The sequence below is a fragment of the Podarcis gaigeae genome (assembly GCF_964106915.1).
Source record: "Podarcis gaigeae genome assembly, chromosome: 7".
NCBI lineage: Eukaryota > Metazoa > Chordata > Lepidosauria > Squamata > Lacertidae > Podarcis > Podarcis gaigeae.
Window position 1 is genome coordinate 834,254 of NC_139683.1, and position 23,258 is coordinate 857,511.

Genomic DNA, 23,258 nt, shown 5'->3' on the forward strand with positions numbered 1-23,258 from the left:
GGCCGGAATTGTGCAACCTGATGTTTTGAAAGGCCTTTCCATGGTGCTGGGGGAGCACTCCCAGGGCAGCAAGAGCCCCGCTCTCTGTAGCATTCCCAAAGCAAGGAAGGATTGGACTCTGATTAATAAAATACACACAGAGGCCTGACCAGCAAGACTCTGGGAGGAGTGCACATAATAATTCCTCTCCACCCTCTGGCCCAGGTCGTTTTATTCACAAAAGAACTTTTTACACGGTGTTCGTTAGAACCAATCAGATTTCCTCTGAGCATTTCAAAAAAACCCACCTGGGGACAAAGTTAAAATTACAAAGAGCTAATTTGAGCATGCATAGTAGTCCAGAGTAAATAAAATAGGGAGCAAGGAGAAATGCTTTTAGGAAACTCCGGAGGTCATAAACAAGCAGTAGACATGAGAGGAAGGATGGGTAGTATTCCTGGCCCTTAAGATCTATCTAAAGATTAACAAACTACATCAAAGTAACCTTTATGTACTGAGGATGCCTGGTGAAGCAACTGGCCTGTGTTTCAGAATGCTTATACATGCCTGTCAGACAGAGAGAAATGGGCAGTAGAGGAAAAATGGCATAGATGGAGAGGCTTGTGGGATTTGATCAGAAATTATTGTCAATGAATCAAACCCAGTCAACGCAATGCTTTCATTGCTGACACAATGGCTTGATGCATATTTCATAATTCTTCATAGCAATCCCATCTGATCACTACACTCTCCTCTGGAGACCTGTGTGCAGGGCAGTCCTTTGCAGCCCCCTCCCTTGAAGTCTTGGGGGGGGGCAAGAGGAGGGGGAGGGTCCCAAGGGCAGCCCACCCAGCTGGCAACTCCCCGGGTGATTTTCCCGCAGGTGAAGCGGGCCGTGGTGCAACTGATCAGCGCCATGGCCCACCATGGGTACCTGGAGCAGCCAGGCGGAGAAGCCCTGATCGAGTTCCTCGTCCGGCAGTGTGCCCTCCCCACGGACCAGGTGAGGCTCTTGCAGAGGAGCAGCAGGGCCCAGGCAGGCAGCCTCAAGGCCAGGCCTCTCCCCAACTCAAGACAGGGGAGCTGACCCTTGGGAGCCATTTATAGGCATCTCCTCTGGGTCCAAGGCAATGGCCAGTTTTTCTGGTTCAGTTCCCTTGACCCTGGGAATTCCAGGCCCACACAGTCCTCAGGGTGGGTCCCCAATCTCCCCACATGGGTTGATGGGGTGTCGAGGGTCTCAGCGAGGGTTTGTGGGACCCACCTGCCATTCTCGTGTCCACGGTGGCTTCACTTTGCAAAGGCCTTGTGAGAAGCGAAGTGGGGTTTTTTGGGTGTTGGGCTTGGGTTCCCTACCTATGTAACTTTGATTCTGCCCAGCCCCCCCAGCTCCCGCGGAGACATTCCCTGGAAACGGAGGACTTGACAGATGGCCACGTCCGGGACATCAGCGTGAACACGCTTTTCCTCATCAGCACCACAGTCGACAGGATGGCCGACGTGAGTCTCCCTAAGGGGAGGGCCTGACGTGGCTGCTTCCCGCGTTGCAGATCAAGGCTCCACCTGCCGGGCTCCACCAAGTGGTGTCAAACATCTAGCAAAGGCCGATCACGCAGAGGCCTCTTTAAAACCAGCTGCAGAATGGCCGTCCCATCCTGGGCTCTCGCACGGGGCAGCTATGACCAACCTGCGCTTCCTACGGCGTGTGTGGTACAGTCTGTTGCCTGACCTGGAAAGTGTCCCAGGGAATTGCGGGCCTCCCCTTGGCTCCTGGTGGGCTGCTCCAAAGGGAGCGCAGAGAGCTTCCAAGGCAGTTTGGAGCCTGGGAAGAGCGGCAGGCGCTGAGCTGCGTGTGGATCTTGCTCTGGGCCCCCGGACGCTGCGCCAGCGGCTTCTGCCTTGCTGGGAATGCTCTGGCTAGGCCAGATTTTGAGGCATGTGCTCATCAGTCTGCAGTGGCTGTGCTGGGAAGGTGGGGAGCCTCCTCCTGCATCACCTGGCTTTGCCTGCCTGCTCCAGGGAGCACCTGCTGCTCTGCCTCGCCATGGCCTGCTTCTCCCTTTCCCCTTGCAGGTCCTCTGGCCGTACCTCCTGGAGTTTGTGATCCCCATCCACTTGAGCAACGCCCTGACCCCGCTCTGCAAGAGCCTCATCTTCCTGGCTGCGCAGAGGCAAGAGAAGGATGAGCCCGACTTCCAGCTCCTCTACGAAGCTGGGGGTTCGTATCCCGCTGCTCCGAGGCCGGCTGGGTGCACCCTTCCCGGGAGCGCTGGCTCTTTGCTGAAATCTCCGCTTTCATGAAGTCAGCTTGTGCAAGCGGAAGGCAGACGCCGCCTGATTCGGGCAACTGTTGTAAATGCTGTTCTTCTGCAAACTACCTTTCTGAGGGTGGGGCTGCAGAGGGCCTAATGGGGGCGGGGGCTTGAGTCCTGCACAGACCGGCTCTGATTTCTGAAGCTTCTGTGCAGGCCAGGCCCCGGGACCCGAACTCTTCCCTGCAAGGAGCCTGGCGGAGACCTTGGGGTTTTGCTCGAGGCTCCTCTGCCCCTTGCAGGGCTATTGGGCTCCAAATGCAGATGCTGTTGCTGCCCCCCATGCCTACGTTCTCCCACAGTCACTGGGCAGGAGGTCTTGCCTTACCGTTTATTTCCCTCTTTATTTGCAGCAACGCTCCCGACCCCTCATGCTCTCCTGGCAAGGCTTCTGGTAAGTGTGAGGAGCCAGTCTGATCCACGGGTGAGAACGCCTGTGGAGCCACACCGGGTGGTGCGTTGGCAACCCCAGCAAAGATGCCCCCATGCCCTGGAGAACGGCTCTCCCCTCCCCAGTCCAGGCGCTCTCTCCCTGGGCCCAACCGCCCTCCACTTAGGCGCGTGGCGCAAGTCTTCTCTGCAGGCAGTTTCTCCTCCTAGAGCAGAACCTGCCTCACTGGGGCTCCCGAGCTGCCTGGGGGCTCACAATTGGCCTAGGAAAGGTTGGTGGCTCCCAGCTTCCTGCAGCAAGCCCAAGAGCATCCCTGCGGGATCAGGCCCAGGGGGGCCCATCCCTCTCACCGTCCTGCTCTCTCAGTGGCCAGCCAGACACCCACAGGGACACCCATAAATTATTACCTTGTGCCATCCTCAATCCAGAAGCTGTTCGTTCCACAGGCCGGGTCCTCTGTTGTTGCAGTTGCCCGGATCTCTAGTGAAAACAGGATTTAAACCAGGGGTCGGCAAGGTTTACTGTAGCGTTCCCAATGCAAGGAAAGATTGGACTCTGATTAATAAAATATACACAAGGCTTGACCAGCAAGACTCTGGGAAGAGTGCGTATAATAATTCCTCTCCACCCCTCGGCCCAGGTCGTTTTATGCACAAAATAATTTTTTACACAGTGTTTGTAAGAACCAATCAGATTTCCTCTGAGCATTTCAAAAACCCCATGTGGGACATAGTCAGATCAGAAGAAATTCTGTTAATTACCGTATTTTTCGCCCCACAGGACGCACTTTTCCCCCTCCAAAAATGAAGGGGAAATGTGTGTGCGTCCTATGGGGCGAATGCAGGCTTTCGCTGAAGCCTGGAGAGCGAGAGGCATCGGTGCGCACCAACCCCTCTTGCTCTCCAGGCTTCAGGAAACTATCCGCAAGCCTTGCAAGCTCGGCGGGAGTTCCCATGGGTTCACAAGGTTTGCGGGCAGCAGCCTGCAGCCCCGGCGAGTGTCCGCAAGCCTTGTGCGCCCGGTGGGAGGTACTGCCGGGCGCGCGAGGCTTGGGGCGGCAGCCTACCGCCCAAAGCACAGGGAGCCCTCCGGAGGGTGCCCCGTGCTTCGGGCAGGTGTGCGAAAGGCTTGGGGCGGCAGCCGCGGCTGGGGGGGGAATAATTTTTTTTATTCATTTCCCCCCCCAAAAAAAAACCACAAGCTCCGGGGACAGCTGGGAGGCGCAGCGCGTCTTCCCGCTGTCCCCGGACCTGGTCTGAAGGCGGACGGCAGGGAGAAGAGCGCTATTTCCTACCTGAGCATGCATAGTAGTCCAGAGTAAATAAAATGGGAATAAAAGGAGGAATGCATTCAGCAAAACCCCGGAGGTCATAAACAGGAATAAACAGGATGGGTAGTATTTGCCATCTCCTTGTGAACTCTCTTCCTGGCCCTTAAGATCTATCTAAAGATTAAACTACATCGAAGCTACCTATCATCTTTATGTACTGAGGATGCCTGATGAAGCAACTGGCCTGTGTTCCACAATGCTTATACATGCCTGTCAGGTGTAGAGAAAGCAAATGGCAGAGGTGGAGAGGCCTGGGGGATTCGATCAGAAATTATTGTCAATGAATCAAACCCAGTCAATGCAATGCTTTCATGGTGGACACAATGGCTTGCTCCATATTTCATAATTCCTCATAGCAATCCCACCTGATCCCCACACTCTGGATATTTGCACTCCCACAGTTTACCTTGCCTGGGCCGGTTCACTCCAGCAGAAATTCCTCTGTGGGCCAGATTGTGTGCATGTGTGTGCGCATGTGTGTGTGCACGCACGGCAGTGATTTTCGGCATTTGCATCCGCGCAGATGCAGTTTGTGATGCCGCACAAGCGAGTCCCCATGCTGCGTCGGGCCAGTTTAGCACAGCGCATGGGGTCTCGCTGAACGGGCGTATGGTTTGGGGGCAGATCATGCACCGGTTGAACGACCCCTTGTGGCCCATGGGCCTTAGGTTGCCACGCCCTGATTTCGACTCCTAGGTCTAGTCCAAACTCCTGCCATGCTGGAATCACAGCTGAAGCATTCCTGAGAGGTGGTCCTTTGCTGTCTCCCGCTCTTGCCCCAGGGAGAGCCAGGGTGCTTCTCTCAGCCAAAGGCTGTGCTTGGAAGCCCCCCCCCTCCCCAACTTGGAAGGGCTTTCTGTCTGTGGCTCTGGCGTGTGGCTCCAGGAAGGCCGCCTTGCAACCCCCCCTTGCTCTTCTCCCTCCCAGGTCGTGTCTTCCCAGCCTTACGTGGGGGAGGGCCGTGCTGCCGCCGTCCTTCGCCTCCTGAACGTGCTCCAACTCAGCGTCCACAAGGCTCTGGGGCCGCTGTGGGGCAAGCAGATCCCCATGTTGGTGGAACACCTGGAAGGTAAAGGTGTGGAGGCTGCCGCAGAGCACCTCTCTCGGGAACCCTTGACTCTTCTGCTGCCCCCTTTTTGACCGGGGGGGGGGGGCACCTCCACACAGAATGGGAGCTACGAGCCTGGCCCCAAATGCAGAGCAGACCCCTGAGGCTACTGTGTCCACAGGATCCTTCCAGGGAATCTGTGGCAGTAGAAGCAGAAACAGCCGCTCTATTGGGGGTGCGCCAGTTGTTCAAATATGGCAGGTGTTGGGTCTGTCATTTCTGTGTCAGGAGCCTGAACTGCATAGCTTTGGGGGTGGGGTGTGGAGGAAAACTCCCCCTTGGATGTGAAGAGAAGCCAGTCCCAGCCAGGAGGGGACAGAGTACTGAGCTTGGTGGGTCCTCGGGCATCGTGATGCAGAGCAGGAATCCTTGTGCAAATCCCCTCTCCTCTGTCTTCCAGCAAATACGAAGGCTTCTCTGTCCCAGAAGGAATGGGAAGACCAGCTGCTCAAGGTGAGCGAGTCTCCTCCTTCCTCCTCTGAGCGAGGGGCCCCTCGGAGCGGAGCATCAATCCTTTCAATATATGCACTTTTCAAATTTATACATTTCATTAGTTTTACAGTCCATTTAAAATTCCAAAATTTGACTCCCCTCTCTTTCTGCTGTTCCTTAAATTTATTTAATATCTTCTGCAGATCCAAATTCATTTAGCTTGCCCCTTTAATTATTTTCCATAAATATACACTCTTATAAAACTGCAGGTTGTTGCAGTAATCCTGCTAATGTTTTTATCTGTTTACTGAATATTGAATATTTACAGATAAATTGCAAACAGATAAAAACAGACAGAGTTGAGCATCACTCTTGATGGTCAGCCGGGAAGTTTGCTGATGCCACAGTCCAGATGCCTCCCTCCCTCCCTCCCTCCCTCCCTCCCTCCCTCCCTCCCCCCCCAACTCCAGCCTCTTAACCTTGCCTCTGTGACAGTGACAGGGTCCTTGTCTTCCTGGAGAGTGACATGCCCACCTTGCTGCTCCTTGTGCACTTGAGCAACACAATCAGATGTTTCCTCAGCTGTTTCTGGGTGCCTCCCTCCCCCCCCCCCGGTCTAGGGGCTCAGGTGAGACCCACCTGTGCTTCTGAGGCTGCAGCCCTGGGCTTCATGCGCAGCTTCTCTCGGCGCACTTGGCTTTCCTCCAGGGCCCTGTGGTGTTTCTGGTTGCTGCAGAGCCTGAGGGGAGGGCAAGGGAGCTTCTGAACAGCTGGATCAGGCCAAAGGGGGCCCATCTGGTCCAGCCTCTTGTTCTCGCAGGGGCCCCAAAGGGAAACTCGCAAGCGGGATTCGGGCACAAGAGCAGCTCTCTCCCCTCCTGCCATTTCCAGCAACTGGAGTCAAAATACTTGATTTATTTATTTATTTTAAATGAATTTATTTATTTGGTTTTTCAGATTAAAAATTTACAGTCACATATCCAACATGCAACATAGAAACAAGGCTCTAAAGACCATTTGGACTATTATAAAAGATGGAGGGGGAAATGTTCAATAACAGAACCCACAAAGAGGAGGAGGGAAGTCCGGGAGATTCCTTGGAATCTTGTTTTTATGTTGCATGTTTGTGACTGTAAAATTTTAATTTGAAAACCAAATAAATACATTTATAAACAATTCTAAAGGATCTCCTGGACTTCTTCCCTCCTCCCCTTTGTGGGTCCTACTGTTAGTCATTTCCTCCTGCATATTTTATGATAATCCAAATCTTTTACCCCTCCATTGTGTCCAAAATTCACCATTAAACTACAAGTGTTATTCCAACCCTACTAACAATTTAAACTGTTTACAGTGGTTTTTAAAATAAATTATAAAATTTCCCCATTCCTTATTAAAATTTTGGTCTTTCTGAATTCTGATTCTCCCGGTGATTTTTGCCATTTTGGCATAATCCACCCACTTGATCTGCCGTTCTTCAAAAATCCTTGGCAGTGCCCTTGGGCTAATGCTCTCCCTCCATGCAAATGCCTCTGCCCGCAGTTCCTTCGACAGACCCTGGAGGCCATTTCGGACACACCTTGGACCAGTCAGCTGATCCTGGAGATGGGCAGACAGCTGAGCAGTTACAATGGGTCTCCTCTGGAGAAGGTCTGTGGTGTGGGCTGCTTGGGGAGGGGTGAGGAGAGAGCAGGGCCAGGATCCAACCTCCTGGCTCTTGACCTGGGCTGAGTGATTCCTGCCAGGGGGCTGTGGGGTTGCTGCTCTCTTTAGGCCAGGGAATCCCCAGCTTCCCCTCTCTCCTCGGGGTCTGCTGTGTTCTGGGGGGCATATTGCGGACAGCTCCCAGTGGGCAGTCGTTACGGCCGGGCTCATATTCCGGCTCTCATTCCCTTTTTTTTTTCTTGTGCACCAGAACTTCCTCTACAAATGCATTGGGACGGCCTTGGCTGCTTGTCCAAACAAGGATCTGGTGCGAAAGCAACTCCAGGAGCTCCTGGAAACGGCCAGATATCAGGAGGAGGCTGAGCGAGAGGTGAGGGGGCTGGAATGGCTGCCCAAACAGCCCCACCTGCCCCAAGGGGTGGGCAGAAGGAGGGCTCTGGGTGAGGAAGGGGGGGCCCTGCCTGGTCTCCTTTGCCTTCCAGCTGGACCTGCTGCTGTCCCCTGACACCCGGGTCTGCTCCCTTCCCTCCAGGGCCTTGCCTCCTGCCTGGGGCTGTGTGCCATCAGCCACCTGGATGAGACCCTTGCCAAGCTGGAGGAGTTCGTGAAGTCGGACGTCTTCAAAAAATCCGCAGGGCTGTTCAGTATCTTCAAGGTATGAGCGTCACTAAGACACACTTTTTTCTCATGTGGACAGCAGGCGAAAAGTTATTCTCCGAGGTGTTTGAAGAGTGTTTGGTTCCGTTACTTTAACTGGAGATTCATGTCCTGTCCTGCTTATCTTTTTTAAAGGACCTGTGTGTTTGTACAATACCCAGATGGATCTATGCGAGAGCTTATGTATTCTAAGCATAATTACCGTATTTTTCGCTCCATTGGACGCAGTTTTTCCCCTCCAAAAATTGAGGGGAAATGTGTGTGCGTCCTATGGAGCGGATGCAGGCTTGTGCCACAGCCGCACGCAACCCCTCCGGCAGGGAGAGGCTGCACGGGGCTATGGCTTCTTTAGCCCTGCGCAGCGTCTCCCAGCAAGGAGAGGCTGCACGGGGCTAAAGGGGAAGCCAAAACAGCCAGCGCGATCCATCCCACTCGCTGCCTTGGCTTGTGCCATAGCCGCGTGCAACCCCTCCGGCAGGGAGAGGTTGTGCGCAGCCTGCACGCTGCTCTTTGGGGCTGGGGGGGGAGATTTTTTTTATTGATTTCCCTGTCTAAAAACTAGGTATGCCCTATGGTCCGGTGCGCCCTATGGTGTGAAAAATATGGTAACTTATAACAACTAAATATCTAGAGAGAACATGTATGTATGTATGTAAATACATACAGTGGTACCTCGGGTAAGAACTTAATTCGTTCCGGAGGTCTGTTCTTAACCTGAAACTTTAGCTAATGGGGCCTCCTGCTGCCGCCGCGCGATTTCTGTTCTCACCCTGAAGCAAAGTTCTTAACCCAAGGTAATATTTCTGGGTTAGTGGAGTCTGTAACCTGAAGCGTCTGTAACCCGAGGTACCACTGTATGTAAATAAATTGGACAAGATTAGCATCAATCATAAAATATAAACATAATAAATTGCTGCTTGAAATCTTTCCATCAGTGATACTTCTGGTCTGCTGTGAAGGACAGTGACGGTGTGCTGAGTGTCGTCCGCGACACGGAGCTGGCAGAGAGGCTTGGAGGGCAGCGCTAGAGCTCAGTGCACCGACTTGACCCATAACTCTCCCCTCTTTCCCCCACCTCCAGGATCGCAGCGACAACGAGGTGGAGAAGGTGAAGAGCACCCTCATTCTGTGCTACGGCTTTGTGGCCAAGCATGCCCCCAAGGAGCTGGTTCTGGCGCGGATCGATGCCGACATCCTGCGCAACATCTTCCTCTACTTCAACACCAAGGTGAGCCTGGGGTGTTGGGGTCAGGAGTGACCAGGGGGGTGGGCGGGAGGAGGGCAGCTTCAGTGGCCTCTCAGTCCTGGCCTCCTGGAGGGTTAATGCGTGTCTCCTTTATTTTGTCCAGGTTCTGGGAATAAAAGTAGAAACCAAGGTACAGTGTCAGGCCCTTGGCTTGCACTCGCTCTGTCCTCTCGGTCTGCCTCTCTCTCTTCTCTAGTCAGCTCTTAGGAGGAAGGTTGGGGGGCAAGGCTCCCTGCCCCGTGGCTCCCATTGGTTCAACTGGCACGAGGACGACTGCTCAGCCCCTGTGGCTGGCTTCTGTCTGTCCTGCCAAGGCCAGGATGAGCAAGCTGTTGGCAATCTCCTGCCACACAGAAGAGGGTCCCCGAATCCCACCCCTTCCCCAAGCCCCCCTCTGGCCAGAAAGGAACCGGTCCCTGGTTTGCCAGCTGATCCTGGAAGCGCAGGCCCGGTCTGCTGAGGGCAAGCTCTTGCCTGCTACTGCTGCCCCCTTGCAGGGCTTTGGGCAGCTGGTCCACAGAAAGGGGAAGGGCTGTGTAGCTCAGTGAGGAGAGCATCTGCCTTGCAAGCAGAGGGTTCAGTCCCCCCTGGAATCTCCCAGTAGGGTTGGGAGAGATGCTTGCTTGAAGCCCTGCGGAGCCACGGCTGCCGACCAGTGTAGGCAATACTGAGCTGGATAGAGCGGTATAAGGCAGCTCTCCGTGTAAAGGGCATCATAAAGGGGCTGCCCACTTTCTAACTCTGCCCTCACCCCCGAGGCGCAGCTGAGGCCCCCAGTGCCCCTGGAAAGGGGTGTGTGTTGGGGTGTGTACGCCCATTGCAAGGAGTCTCGCACTAACATTTTTCTTCTGGTCTGTCCTTTGCACTAATCTCTCTGGTGGGGTCACGCTGGGTGTTCTGAGATGCTGACCTGGAAGCCCAGTTGGCGCTATGTCCTCCTCCCCTCACTGGGGGGGGGGTGGCCTTGAGGCCCCCGGCAGCGAGGTCTCCGCCAGGGGGTGGGATGGGGGCCGAGGGCACTCCTGAGCAGAAGAGCCCAGGGCAGCAGAACCAGACTTGCTTCCGAGCAGCTGGAGGTTTGGCCACGGCTCCCTTTGATCCCGGGTCCCCTGGAGTTTTCTTTCCTGGGGTGCGTCATTGCTTTCCTCTGCCATGCAGAGAAAGGCCTTGGGATGGAGCACCCCCTATTCTGGCCACGTTTCAGGGGGAGGCGGGTGCTCAGCCCCTTCCACTTTTCCTCCTGCACTTAGCCTGCCCCTCCTGACCAGGCCTGCCCCTCTGGGCCTGCAAAAGCCCCCCTGGGCGGGTGGGTGGCAGTCGACCCTCCTGCCTCCGAGCGAGAGAGGGCCTGTGAGGCTGGCTCTGGTGCCCTCAGTGCCACCCTGGATCTTTGCCCTCAGGACCTGATACTGAAGCTGTGTCTCATCCGGAGCATCTGCCTCATCTGCCAGGCCATCTGCAACAGCACCCAGTCAGGCGACTTCACCTTCTCCCGCAAGGCGGAGCTGGTTTCGCAGATGATGGTGAGGAGAGGACATCTAGATGATGTATCCCTGAGCACGTCCATGGCAGGAGAGGGATTTGGCCCCGGGGACGGTCCGTAGGGCCAGCACTTGCAGAACGTGACATGCTGCAGAGTGCTCTGAGCCCGTGCAGAGTGCCTTCCCCTCCCTACTTGGGACCCAGTTTCTCTGAGCCACCTGCTCCATCTGCAGAGGGGTCCTAGATGTACACCTGCTGGGCTGTGAACCTTGGCTACCCCTGTACCTCCTTTGTGCAGCTTTGAAGACGGCGGAGATCTCCCCTCTGCCGTGTCTGGCCTTTTAATCTGCCTCCACATCTCCCGTGAGGCTTGCAGTGTGGGAGGGGGCGTCATCCCGGGAGGGGCAAGGGGCTGTGGCGGCCGGCCTCCCTCCTCTCACGCTTTCTCTTCCCCAGGATTTTATCAAGGCGGAGCCTCTGGACTCCCTGCGAACTCCCATCCGCCAGAAGGCGATGACGGCCTGCATGTTCCTGGCGTATCCTTTCCCCCCCGGCCTGTATCTGAGGCACAACTGGAAACACCAGCTGGGGATGCCACAGGGTGCCCAGATGAGGGTTTTTTTGGGGGGGGGATTCAGACTTGGGGGTTTGCTGAGAGGCATGAGGGCATCTCTGCCCTCACTGGCCAAGCTCTGCCTCTTCTTTGGCCAGGAAGCCAAGAGCTGTCTGGCGTCCAGCTGGTCTCTTTGGCCACTGATGCTCCTCTGAACCTGTCTAGTGCCACTTCCATAAAATGAACTAAACCCACCAGATCTGAGAGCCACACATGAGCGATGCTTTGGGTGAAGCTCTTCCCTTTCCTTCCCCTAGGGGTGCCCCTGCTCAGGAGATTTTCCCAGGCCCCCTTAACTTGCTCCGCAGGGTCCTGGAGCCGCCTCTGAGCGAGGCTGAGAAGGCTGAGCTGGTGGAGACTTGTCTGGGCAGCGTCCTCCCCCTGCCCCTGCCGGAAGCCCCCAGGGAGAAGGACGGGGGGCTGGAGACTGAGCACAAAGAGGTATGGCCGGACGGAGCTCCCTCTGCCTCCCCCCCTTCCCTGCCTGCCTGAGCAGCCCCTTCCATCCACAGCTGGCCGCTTTGTTGGGCAGGCAGGGACAGGCTCTGGCAAGCACCTGGTTGCCATTGTCCAGGTGGCACTGGAGGAACTCCTTGCCGCAGGTCGACATGGTTCCTCCTCTGGCGTTTGTCAACTGGCCCCCCTCCCGTGGGGAACTCCAGGTGGCTTTGAGTCAGGGAGCTGCATCCCTGGGTCCCCTCCGCTTGGGCCTGTGCAGACGGCAGAGGCAGAGACCCTCCCAGGAGTGTCTCTGGGCTCCACAGGACATGGGACTGGGCTTCTGGGGTGGGGTGGGGGGTGAGAGAAGCTGTGTGGAGCTTTCACACCCAGGTGGGAGGCAGGAGGCGGCCCCTGGGCCTCACCTTCCCTTCCTTTTCCACGCTCAGCCTCTCTGGTGCGACACCCTTCGTGCCCTCAAGGACCTGCTGAAGAGCGTCCTGCACAGACACATGACGCCCCACGGCCTGCAGACCATGTTTGAGGTAGGGGGAGCAAGGAGAGGGCCGGGGGGCTCCCACAGCCCTCCTATGGCGGGCGGCCCTTGCGCATTGAGCAGCTGCCCCAGCCCACCTGTGGCAGTCCCTGGAGAGAGGGGGAGGCACCCTGTCTGCCCCCTTCTCTCCCACCCTCTTGCTCCAAGACACCAGCTCCCTCCTTCCGGGCAAAGGGCTGAGAGATCTTTCCTGAGCCAGCTGGGCCTCCCAGGGCCACCCTTTGCCCTGCCTCTGCTGCCCCTTCTGGGAGCTCTTGCCTCTGTGGGATCTCTCTGGCCGAGCTGCCATTTCCGCCTTCTCCCTCCGCAGCACCTGAGCCCCTGGATCAAGTCCGCCAAGGAGCATGAGAGGGAGCGAGGCGTGGAAGTGAGCGCGGCAGTCTTGGAGTTCTATCGGGAGAAGCTGAACGTCAACGTGAGTTCCCCTCCCTCCCGCAGCCACAGGGCTGCCTTTGCTTTGCTTGGCCTGATATTTGGGCTGCTCAGGACCACAGGTGTGTCTGGAGCATCTTGTCCCTCGCGTTGGCACCAGACCCAGAGCCACCGGGGAGCGGGGCCTGGTGCCCGCCTGGTGCTGCCAACAGCCCTCCCAATGTGGCACACTGGCCGTGTCTCCCCAGCTCCACCCCTGGCTGCACCCCTGGCTGCGTGGTGCCTGGTGGAGAGTGCGAAACCTTGCCCCTGACTGGACTGTGCATGTGGCAGAGAACTGCCATTCCCAGTGCTCAGTTTATTCAATCATTATAATAATTGTAACTCACCCATCGGACTGGCTTGCCCCAACCACTCTAGGCGGCTTCCAGAAGAATATAAAAAGGAAGACCTCATACATTAAAAGCTTCCCTGCCCAGGGCTGCCTTCAGGTGTCTTCTGAATGCCATAGAGCTGTTTATCTCCTTGCGAGAGAAATTCTCAGGGATGACTCACACCCCGGCCAGCACCTCTTTAAACTTCTGCCCTCGTGCAGGAGATATAAAAGTATAATCAACTGTACCAACAGGCTAAAAAACAGCTTCTATCCGTGGGCTGTTAGGCTGCTGAATGGAAAATAACATAGTGAAATTGATTTACGAGGTGGTGTGTTGTTCAAGAAGAGATTGTTTGGTGGGGGGAGGGAGGCTCGTTTAATTTCATTGGTTTTTTTGTGTGTGTTTCCCCCCCCCAAAAAAATTTATTCATTTTATAACACAAATAAAAATCACAAGCAGAAAAGACAAACAATACGGACAAGTTCTTGTCATAGCCTTATTTTTCTAAACATTGTTAAGTGGGCTTCTGCAAGTCCCACCTATCTGATTTTCATTTTACTCATTTAATTTCATTGTACACAGGTTGTACAATGACAATAAAGCTTTATTATTATTATTTTTTATTTATTATTATCATCATCATCATTTGACGGGGGGCATTCTGCAAGGCAGGCCCCTTCTGTGCCGAAAGAGCCCCCGAGGCGAGCCAAGCTCTTGCAAGAGGGTTTGCGGCTCTCTCTGGCTCCTGCCTGCTCCTGGGGGGCTTCTGTGAGCACTTGGCCCTGCTGGCTTGCATGAGTTTGACCGACAGCAGCTCAGGTTGTTGTGGCCCAGTGCTGCCCCCTTGCGGGGATTGCAACTGGGGCATGGCATGGCAGCCCCCTTGCCGCCGTGCTCTCAATGGGCCTCCTGGTGCCTTGTCTTCCCTGTGCCCAGACGGTGGTCCCTTTCTACAACGTGGGGCTGCTGATCGCGCTCTTCGCCCCCCGCTGCACCGACTCCCTGGCCGGCACCCGCCAGCACGCGGTCGACTGCGTACACAGCCTTTTGTACATCCAGCTGTACTATGAGGGTAAGAGCCAGGGCCAGCGCTTGTTTCTTGGGGGGTGGGGGTGGCAAAAGCGTGAACCTTCCTGGTGGGATCTCTCTGTCCCCCCCTCTCCTCCTGTGTAGGGCCAGCCTGGCCTCTGCAACACTTGGCTCTGCCAAGGCTGAGTTCAAGGTGCTGGTCCAGGTGCAGGAAGCCGTGCGCATCTTGGCACCAGGATCCCTAAGAATCTCCCACCCTTTCCGTACCCCAATCTCAGGGGCCCCTGCAGATCCCATTTCCCCAGGAGGGCCCCTTGCATACGATGCACAAACAGCCCCCCCCCCCCGCCCCTTGTGATCTCCCTCCTGTGACATCCCATACAGGGGCCTTTCTGGGGCCCAATGAGGACTTTGCTTTGTCAAGCAGCCTGTTAAGTGATTTGCTCGTCTCTGTATCTGGACCTGACATTGCATTCATGTGTTTCTATTGTCAAACTTTACGGAAAGCAGTTCATTAGAATCCCAAAGAGTTCTTTAACCAGGGCTTGCTCCCATCTCCTGCCTCCCTCCGGCCTTGTTTTTCCCCAGGTGGGGGTAAAGCAAAATGAATGGGAACTGCAGAACTTGATCTCACCCTTTCCCTTGAACTCATTGGCACTCAGTCCAGTACCGCCCCCCAAAAAAGATGAAGAGCAGCGGTTGTTTGGGATGCTGGTTCCTTCTGTGGACAGCAGAGGGGGGGGGGTATATCTCTTGCTCAGGCAGGAGCTGCTGGGATTGCCAAGGGGGCTTGCAGGGGAGGGGGGAGATGGTCCTGGAAGGGCAGCTGTGTGGCCCAGATGGGCAAAGCCCCCCCCCCGATGCCCCCAAAGACCTGGCTGCCCTTCTCCGTCTGCGCAGGGTTTGCTCGAGATCACAAGGACGAGTCTCTGGAGAAGCTGAAAGCCCTGAAGACTGGCCTGAGAGACCCCGACGTCAACACCCTCTTCCAGGCCTGCTGCAACATAGCCCAGGTGGGACCATGAGATACTCAGCCTGGGCGGGGGGGGGGGGGCGCTTGTTGCCCGAGGGGGTCAGGGGCTTCCCTTTTGTCTCTTGGGGCAGCTGGGCCAGTTCCTTGCCTGATGAGTTCCTGTCCTTCTCCTTTTAATGTATTTTAAATATTTGTTGGAGCTGCCCAGACTGGCTGGGGAAGCCCAGCCAGATGGGCAGGGCACAAATAATAAATTATTATTATGATTATTGCTTGGCCCAACAGGTAATAGCCAAGCGCCTCCCCCCCGACCAGCTGCTCAGCCTCCTCCTCTCCATGCTGGAGGGCTTGGCGGATCCGGACAAGAACTGTTCCCGCGCAGCCACCGTGGTGGTCAACTCCCTCCTGAAGGAGCGTGGGGCTGTCCTGCTGGAGAAGGTGAGGCGGAGGTGGGGGGGGCTCCCCTCCCTCCCTCCCTCCCTCCCTCCCTCCCTCCCTCCCACCTTGGGCTTTTGAATGTCCATGGGTGCTAGGAGGAAGGCTGGGGGGGGGGGGGCTCTCCCTGGATTGGGATCCTGGGTCTTTGGGGCAGAGACTCAGCGGGCTTCTCTGGGCTGCCCCTTCATAATGAAAGAATTGTAGAATTGGAAGAGACCCCCACCCCCCACCCAGGGTTGTCTAGTCCAACCATAGCTGTCAACTTTTCCCTTTTCTTGCAAGGAATCCTATTCGGAATAAGGGAATTCCCCGTAAAAAAAGGGAAACGTTGACAGCTCTGAGTCCAGCCCCCTGCAATGCAGGGGTTGCTACTAAATCATCCCTAACGGGTTTCCCCTGTCGCAGGTGTTTCAGTTGTGATTCCTGCATTCTTGTAGAGGAGTTGGCAACAAGTGCCAAGTTGGGGGGGGCGCCTCTGCAGCGGCATTGAGGCAACGGGGACTCCAGAAGCCCTTACGTGCTCCCCCTAGGGCAGTGGTTCTCCACCTGTGGGTCCCCAGATGATGTTGGATTACAACTCCTATCATCCCTGAGTTGTGGCCTTGCTATCTAGGGACGATGGGAGTTGTAGTCCAACAACTCTGGGGACCCACAGGTGGAGAGAGGATGGAGCTGAGGGGTCCCTCCTTCCTCCCGCTCTGCCTGGGGGGTGCCTGTCGCAGCAGCCTCTGAGCCCCCTGTGCCCCCACAGGTGCCGGAGATCCTGGCGATGGTGCACTCCAAGCTGCAGGAGGTGGAGGAGGAGGCTGTCCGGAAGGCGGCCCAGCAGACGGTCCACATCCTGGCCACGCAGCACAAGGCCGCCGTGGTCTCCAGCCTCCTGGGCAACCCTCTGCCCTTGGACAGGTAGGCGGCTCTGCACCTGCGTCCGCTGGAGCCCTTTGGCCAAAGCCTTTGCCGCTGCCGCTGCTCCTGGTGGCCTAGCTGCAGGGAGGGCTTTTCTCCCCGTCTCCCTTCTCTCCCCCCACGGTAAGGAGGTGGCGCACAACCCTCAGGAAGGCTCTGGCCGAGGTCAGCCAGGCCAGGAGGAAGCCCTGATGCTGCCCAAGGGGTCTCTTTCTCTTTTGCCCCTTCACATGTCTGCTTCCTGCAGCCCAGAGGGTCTCTCCTGCCAGGGCTCTGGCTGTGGCTCTTTGGAGCCCCTCTTGGGTTCAGCCCCAGGGACTGCGAGGCCAAGTGGGGGAGGGAGCTCTGCTGGGTCAGGAGCTGGAGCCAGAAGACCCTGTGACTGAGCATTCTGGGCTGGGGGAGCCCCTGTTTCTGGCTGACGCGCAAAAGCACATGGCTCCCTGTCTCCCAGAGCAAGCTGTTCCTCCCGCAGCCTTATAATAATAATAATAATAATAATTTATTATTTGTACCCCACCCATCTGGCTGGGTCTCCCCAGCCATTCTGTGCAGCTTCCAACAAAAATTAAAAATGCATTAAAATGTCACACATTAAAAACTTCCCTGAACAGGGCTGCCTTCAGATGTCTTCTAAATCTCAGGTAGTTGTTTGACATCTGATGGGAGGGTGTTCCACAGGGCGGGTGCCACTACCGAGAAGGCCCTCTGCCTGGTTCCCTGTAGCTTTGCTTCTTGCAGGGAGGGAACCCTCAGAAGGCCCTCGGATCTGGACCTCAGTGTCCGGGCAGAACGATGGGGGTGGAGACGCTCCTTGTCCTGGGGATCCTCTGACGCTGGCCTCCCCCTTCCCCTTCCCCATTTCAGCTGCAGCTGCCTGATGTGGCGGGCCCTGGCCTCGGAGCCCCCCCTCGCCACCCAGGTCTTGGAGCTGCTCCTGGAGAAAGTGAATCGGGACGTCCCCTACAAAGAGAACAAGTCTTTCTTGCGGGGCAGCGGCTCCGAGCGCGTGGCCACTTTCTTCCCCCTGGCGGTGAGTGTCCGGCCTGCTTGCTAAGAAGCCCTCCTCCTCCTGCCTCTTCCTTGCCACCCCCCCACCCCCCACACCTGGGCTGCCGCCGCGCCCCCTCCGCTGCCCTCATTTCCTCCCCTTGGGCGTCTGTGCCAGGCCTGGTCCCTGGAAAAGAGGCCTTGCCATATAATGCCTATTAGCGCTAATCCGCCGGCTCATAAAGGCCCTCTCAGGTGTTCGTCCTCCAGGGAGATTGCTTTGCGTTTTATCCCCCCAAGAAAATAAACGCCGACGCTTGGCAGCTCTGTGAGCAGGAAAGCAGCTGTGAAAATTTCCTCCTCCTCCGCCGAACCAGACGCAGATGCCAGCGGATCCGTCATGCTTGAAAGCCAACCCTGGCCCCTGCAACCCCCCCTGGCCCACCCCAGGGCCATTGTTCAGGAGCAGCCCAGCCTCTCCGCTTTCAAGTGGCCACGGCAGCAAGATGCAACACACACACACACACACACACAAATTGGAGTGTGTCTGCTGTGGTTGCTTGACCCTGCGGAGTTCTGCTTCAGCCTTCAGACCTGCGCGTTGCTCTTCAGCCCCACCTGCCTCCCAGCAGCCAACACTTGGGGGGCCCCCAGGAGCAGAGCAGGCCCATCTCTCCACACTGGCCGGCAGCAAAGGCTCCCGGGGTTTCCTTGTGGGGCTCAAGCTGTGGAAAGGGGTTACCTCCTGCCCCCCAGAAAGCCCCAGGGACGCCTCCATCCTCCCAGGAACATTTGAGCCCTCTGCCTTGGGGGCAGCCTGCTTGAGCGCCTCAGGGTGCCTCTCCCGGCTCTTGGTGCCCCCTCCTGACTTCCCCTCTCCCCCCTCCAGGCCACCTGCGCTCTGCATGAGATCATGTCTGTCCCGGAGTGTGGCCCGGCCATTGTGGGCCTCTACGCGGAGCTCTTCGTCTCCCTCCTGCTCCGGGTCAGCTGCACGGTGGGCGTCCATCTCCCCAAGAACATGCAGTCCAAGGAGAGGAAGAGCGCCGGCCGCGGGCAGCCCCTCCGGCCGCTGGACCCCTGCAGGTACCGCTGGGCCAACCCCCTGAGCTGCCTCCCTCTACCTGCCATGTGGAACTGATTTTGTTGGGGGTTTGTTTTTTTCACCAACACGGCGGCAGCGGCAGCAGCAGCAGCGAGGTCTCCGCACATAATCTGATGGTTGGGTAATGCGCCACGGCCCATAACGTATTAGGTATGAAGGCAGGCCTGACCTCGGCGGGGGGATTAGCTCCCCCCTCGCTTTCCACACACTCGCCTCCCCCTAAATCAGGAAATATTAAATCGCTCTTCCTGTTGCAGCCTGGCTTGTGGTTTTCGCCTTCGCATTCTTTGCATGGTGCGTGCAGAGGTGCCCTTGCGCTCTCTCTCTCTCTCTCTCACGGCTGCCGGGTTGGGTTACGTCTGCCTCTCCAGCAAGGCAGGGAGGAGCTGCTCAGTGCTGCACAGGCCAGGGAAGCGTTTTCCTGAATAAAAATGGAATTTTGGGGGGTGGGGTGCACATTCAGAGCAGCCTTGCTGTGAATCGCTGGGAGCCTGGCTCTCCCCCCTGCGACGTGCAGAGCAGCAATGCTGTGGATGCCTCGGCCCTGGAGGGGGCAGTGGGCACCTCTGGCCATCACCTGCACTTCCTCCATCCACTTCCTGCCCCTCTCCAGGGAGCTGGGGCTTGCTTTTTGGTTTCTATGGGGCAGTGTCAGAAGCAGCAGGTGTTTCCCCTGCGTGCACCACTTGCATTGGCTGGGGGGGGGGGGACCCTGCGCCCCCTTGTGCCTCCTGGCTCCCCCTGGCACCTTGGCCTGGCAGGCAGCAGCTGCACTGGGTGCTCCATGCGATCGTGTTTCTTAGTGGTGCCAACGCCCGTCCAGGGGCCACAGGGCATTCGCCTGCCAAGGGCCCTTGGGCATGGGAGGGAAGGGTCTGTTTGGCCAGGGGGTCCCTTGGCCCGTGTGCCTGTGGGCGCTCACCGCTTCTGCGCCATTTCAAGTTGGCTGCCCCACTTAGAAGCCCACAGGGTCAGCCTCCCAGGCACAGCTTTGGCTTTGCTGCCCCCACTCCTGGCTTCCTTTCCCTGCACCAGAGATGGGGAGCCTGCCGTCCCCCAGTGGTTCTTGGACTCCCAGCAGGGCCAGTGGAAAGGGATGCTGGGAGATGGGAGTCCAGCAACGTCCCTGGGGGGCCACAGAATCACCCCCCTCCCCGGTCGGAGTCAGCAAACTCCCTTGGTGTGTTCCACCAGAGCTGTGTGCAGACAGCAAACAGGTTCCCAACTGGTTGGTGAGCCGGATCCTGGCAATGACTGGAGGCGCTGGGCAAGACTGGAGTCTCCATGCCAGGTCCCCCCACGTAGCCAGGCTGGGTCCAGAGAAGGGCACCTGTGTCTCCTCTCGGACGCTGGTGGAGAAGAGCAGGCTGCCTCCTGGTCTGTGTGCGAATGCTGACTTCCTGTTTTGGGGGACCCCAAATCATCATATCCTCCCCTCGTATTTTGGGCTTAGTGTGATAGGACAATGGAGGTTTTCCAGATGTCACGCTCCGCTCACGGCGCAATAATCCCACCCCCGTAAAACACTAATGCAGGCAAAACCTCCTCTGAGCGGCAGCCCCAGCCACCCTTATTAGCATTGCAGCTGACAGCCTTGAGCACCTCCAAGAGGCGCCTGGGGTGGCAGGAGCCACGGATCCGGCCCCTCTCCCCCACCCTCCCCTCTCTCAGAAGCAGAATTGAGTGGACCTTCTCTCTATCTCCCCCCCCCCCCAGCTCTGCTGTGGAGACCCTCAAGGCCATGCTGACGCAGGGGGGCAGCGAAGAGGTGGCCAGGGCAGTGTCGGCCTCGGGCGGCTGGGAGTCCCTGAGAAGCGTGGAGAGGCACCACGATGGCGTCGCCGTTCTGGCCAGGTGAGCGGCTGGGTGGCAGGCAGAGGTGGCTCTGCCCGCTTGAGCCCGTCTCCTGGGGCTGCCCTGGGAGGGGGGACGGGGCTCAGCTGGCACACTTAGGCCAGGAGCAGAACAGGCTCTTGTGCTGAGATGCTTGCTGCAATCCCAGGGACAGACATCCGTCTGCTTCCTTAGCGCCAGGGGAGGCTGGGAGGCCATAGAATTGCAGGACTGGGAGGGGATCCCTAAGGATCAACTAGTCCAACCATCATTGGTTGATCTGCTTCTGAAATGTGAGCTGGGGGAGCTGTTCTCCTGGGGGTGGGCAGCGTTCAGCCAGTCCTGGTTCTCTCTCTTTGCACCCCAGGCTCTTGGCTACTGAGCCTCCCAGTTTGGCCCTGGGACTGAGCGGAGCCCGTGGCTTCAGTAGCCAGTGCAATGGCAGGGAGACGGGAGAGGAAGAGCCGCTGGGCTGAATCTCCTGGCAGGGCTGTGGAGTCATTGGGAGGGGGAAGCCGGGGCGGAGATGGGAGCCCCCTCCCCTCCCGCTTCCCAAGGAGCAGAGCTGGCATGGTGGGTGGGGTGGGGGCTGCCCCCTACGTGGCGAGAGGCGATCTCAATTGGGGTGGGTGCCCTCTCCTTCCGCAGCGCCATGGCAAAACACGCTGGGCCCAAGCTGCCCCTGATTGTGAAGACCCTCTCCCCCATGCTGAACAGCATCTACGACAGCCAGCGCTTGACCACCACGGCCTTCTTTGCGGAGGTGAGTCCACGAAGGGGCCGGGGGATGGGGGTCCTGCTGTTGGCCTTAGCCAGGGTGTGCAAGGCAGTAATGAGAGGGGAAACTGCAAAGGGGGCGACTGCCAAGAGCTCTGGCTGTGTCTGTGTGTGTTGTGGCCATGGACCCCTCCCTGGAGACTCTCCGAATATTCTGATTTGTCCTCTCCCCCCACCCATGACTCGCAGGCTGGTAGGAAGGGGGCCCAGGGGGGCCCCTCCCTAGCCAAGGCTGTTGTTTAAGGGGAACCTGGGAAGCTGCCTTCCCCTGTCTAAGACCTTTGCTCCTTCTTGTTCCTTACTGCCTGCACTGACTGGCAGCAGCAGCAGGAACGGCTGCCAGTGGGGACTGAACCTGGGACCTACTGCATGCAAGTCAGGGCCTCTGCCTCTTAGCTCCCTTCTCCCACCCCCCACCGGAGGGGAGCTGCCCCTCAGCCCCAGGAGCCAGCAAAGCATCACCTCATCGCTCCTGACATGCCACCCTGAGGAATGGAGTCCAGCTGCTGCGTCAGGCACCCCCCTCCCTGCTGCTGCCCGGCTCAGTCCTATACCTCCTTGCCCGACTCCCCACCTCCAGCTGGGGCTTTCCAAGTGGCCTTTGTTACACAGAGCACCCCCCTCTTGTTGCTGCCCGGCTCAGTCCTGGCTCATAAAGCACCTCTCCGTGTCTCCGCTGATGGAGTGGCCTGGGACTGAGCGGCAGGGAGTCCTGTGGCTGGATGTGGGCCCAGAGCTGAAGGGCTGGCTGCCTGCCTGGGCCTGCCGTCCGGCTAAAGCTTTAAAATAGCAGCTCTGAGGAGCAGGCACCTGCGGCCCCCCAGCCCCCTCGGGAAGGTGATGAGGTGTGAGCTGCCCTCCACTCTCACCCGATGTGCCAGGGACAGAGGGAGGCGTCTGGCCAGGAAAGGCTCCGAGGCAAGAGAGCAGGGCTGGGGGGGGGCCTTGGTCCTTCTCCCTTCTGGCCTGACCCTGAGCCCTGGGGAGCCTCCTGTGGAAGGTGGGGGGTCCTGGGGCGCCTCAAGGGAAGCTGCAGACTCAGACTCTGAGCTTGTGGCCCTGGGTGAGCTTGTGGCCCTGTAGGGTGGCCGGTGTGTCTCTGTGCTCACCGCTTGCACCTTTCAGCTCCTCAGCAGCAACGTGGTGAACGATCTGGTCCTGCTGGCGTCCGTGATGGACAGCATGACGGCCCGGCAGAGGGACCCCTGCACCTCCGTGCGGATGCTGGCCCTGCGCGGCTTGGGCAACATGGCTTCAGGCTCGCCAGAGAAGGTGAGGGCAGGTGCCAGTGGATGGGCCCCCTCTGCTTCCCCTGCTCGGGGGGGGGGGCACCTTCCCTTTCCTCCTCCCCTTTCCTCCTCCCCAATATCTGCCAGGACGAGGCTGCTCTTCCTTGGGCACAGCAGGGGTGCCAGGGTGGGCTTTGGCCCTGGCCCCCTCTGGATCAGTGCTGCCACCCTGGTCTGAGGGGCAGCAACTGCAGCAGAGGCGCTGGGGTGCACCCACCCCTAGCACTGCCACTGACGGTGCCTGGTGTGTGCCCCCCCCCCGCAGGTGAGGCGTCACGGGGCTCAGCTCCTGGCTTCCATGATGAACGGCATGGACGACAAGGACGACCCCCACAGCCTGGTGGCCCTGGAAGCCATGGGGGGCCTGGCCAAGATCCTGGGCTTTCTGGAGGAGAGGGACGTCCGCTCCATGCTGCTCCACATCGCCATCCGCATCCGGCCCTTCTTCGATAGCGTAAGCGCTTCCGGGAGGGGAAGCTGGCCTGGATGATGCCCTGGCCAAGGGGCTGCTGGGGCAGAAGGCAGCTCAGCCCCGGGGGGAGGGCGGGGGAGAAACAGCACACCAGAGTTCTTCCTAAGGCAGGTTTGGATCCTTCCCTGCTGGAGGGGGGGGGGGTGGGGACCTGGGTTTGTGGCTGTGGGGGAGGAGCTTGTGTTTAATATTATCATTAATAATAATAATAATAAATTTTATTTATACCCCACCCTCCCCTGCCAGAGCCAGGCTCAGGGCAGCTAACAACAGTAAAATTACAGTTAAAACATAATGGGGGGGGGGACACAATTTAAAGTACAGGTTAAAATGCAATTTAAAATGCAGCCTCATCAAAACCCTAAGGGGAGGGAAACATAAGGGTCAGACTGAGTCCAAACCAAAGGCCAGGCGGAACAGCTCTGTCCCTCAGGGCCCTGGTCTCTTGGGACACCCCCCTGAGGAGGCTGGATGGCAGAGGACGGGGCAGG

The 23,258-nt window shown here is 57.8% G+C and overlaps 1 protein-coding gene across 12 annotated transcripts in view; it reads left to right on the top strand.

The window, feature by feature from the left end:
* The window catches only part of MROH1 (maestro heat like repeat family member 1), a 52,608-nt gene that overhangs the window by 25,642 nt on the left and 3,708 nt on the right, over positions 1 to 23,258 (top strand). For 5 of the 12 annotated variants that reach the window (XM_083748969.1, XM_083748968.1, XM_083748967.1 and 2 more), the window contains exons 13-38: positions 863 to 982; positions 1,360 to 1,479; positions 2,053 to 2,197; positions 2,645 to 2,685; positions 4,940 to 5,081; positions 5,521 to 5,573; positions 7,092 to 7,199; positions 7,465 to 7,584; positions 7,747 to 7,869; positions 8,953 to 9,099; positions 9,221 to 9,247; positions 10,518 to 10,640; positions 11,056 to 11,135; positions 11,521 to 11,653; positions 12,100 to 12,195; positions 12,517 to 12,621; positions 13,892 to 14,027; positions 14,885 to 14,997; positions 15,243 to 15,395; positions 16,147 to 16,301; positions 17,169 to 17,334; positions 18,181 to 18,377; positions 20,113 to 20,250; positions 20,878 to 20,992; positions 22,132 to 22,278; positions 22,561 to 22,749. In XM_083748969.1, coding sequence (XP_083605095.1) covers positions 863 to 982; positions 1,360 to 1,479; positions 2,053 to 2,197; positions 2,645 to 2,685; positions 4,940 to 5,081; positions 5,521 to 5,573; positions 7,092 to 7,199; positions 7,465 to 7,584; positions 7,747 to 7,869; positions 8,953 to 9,099; positions 9,221 to 9,247; positions 10,518 to 10,640; positions 11,056 to 11,135; positions 11,521 to 11,653; positions 12,100 to 12,195; positions 12,517 to 12,621; positions 13,892 to 14,027; positions 14,885 to 14,997; positions 15,243 to 15,395; positions 16,147 to 16,301; positions 17,169 to 17,334; positions 18,181 to 18,377; positions 20,113 to 20,250; positions 20,878 to 20,992; positions 22,132 to 22,278; positions 22,561 to 22,749 — 3,192 coding nt within the window. Of the gene's footprint in view, positions 1 to 862; positions 983 to 1,359; positions 1,480 to 2,052; positions 2,198 to 2,644; positions 2,686 to 4,939; positions 5,088 to 5,520; positions 5,574 to 7,091; positions 7,200 to 7,464; positions 7,585 to 7,746; positions 7,870 to 8,952; positions 9,100 to 9,220; positions 9,248 to 10,517; positions 10,641 to 11,055; positions 11,136 to 11,520; positions 11,654 to 12,099; positions 12,196 to 12,516; positions 12,622 to 13,891; positions 14,028 to 14,884; positions 14,998 to 15,242; positions 15,396 to 16,146; positions 16,302 to 17,168; positions 17,335 to 18,180; positions 18,378 to 20,112; positions 20,251 to 20,877; positions 20,993 to 22,131; positions 22,279 to 22,560; positions 22,750 to 23,258 lie in introns of all 12 variants that reach the window. The other 7 variants (XM_083748965.1, XM_083748964.1, XM_083748963.1 and 4 more) reach the window with 3 other exon arrangements.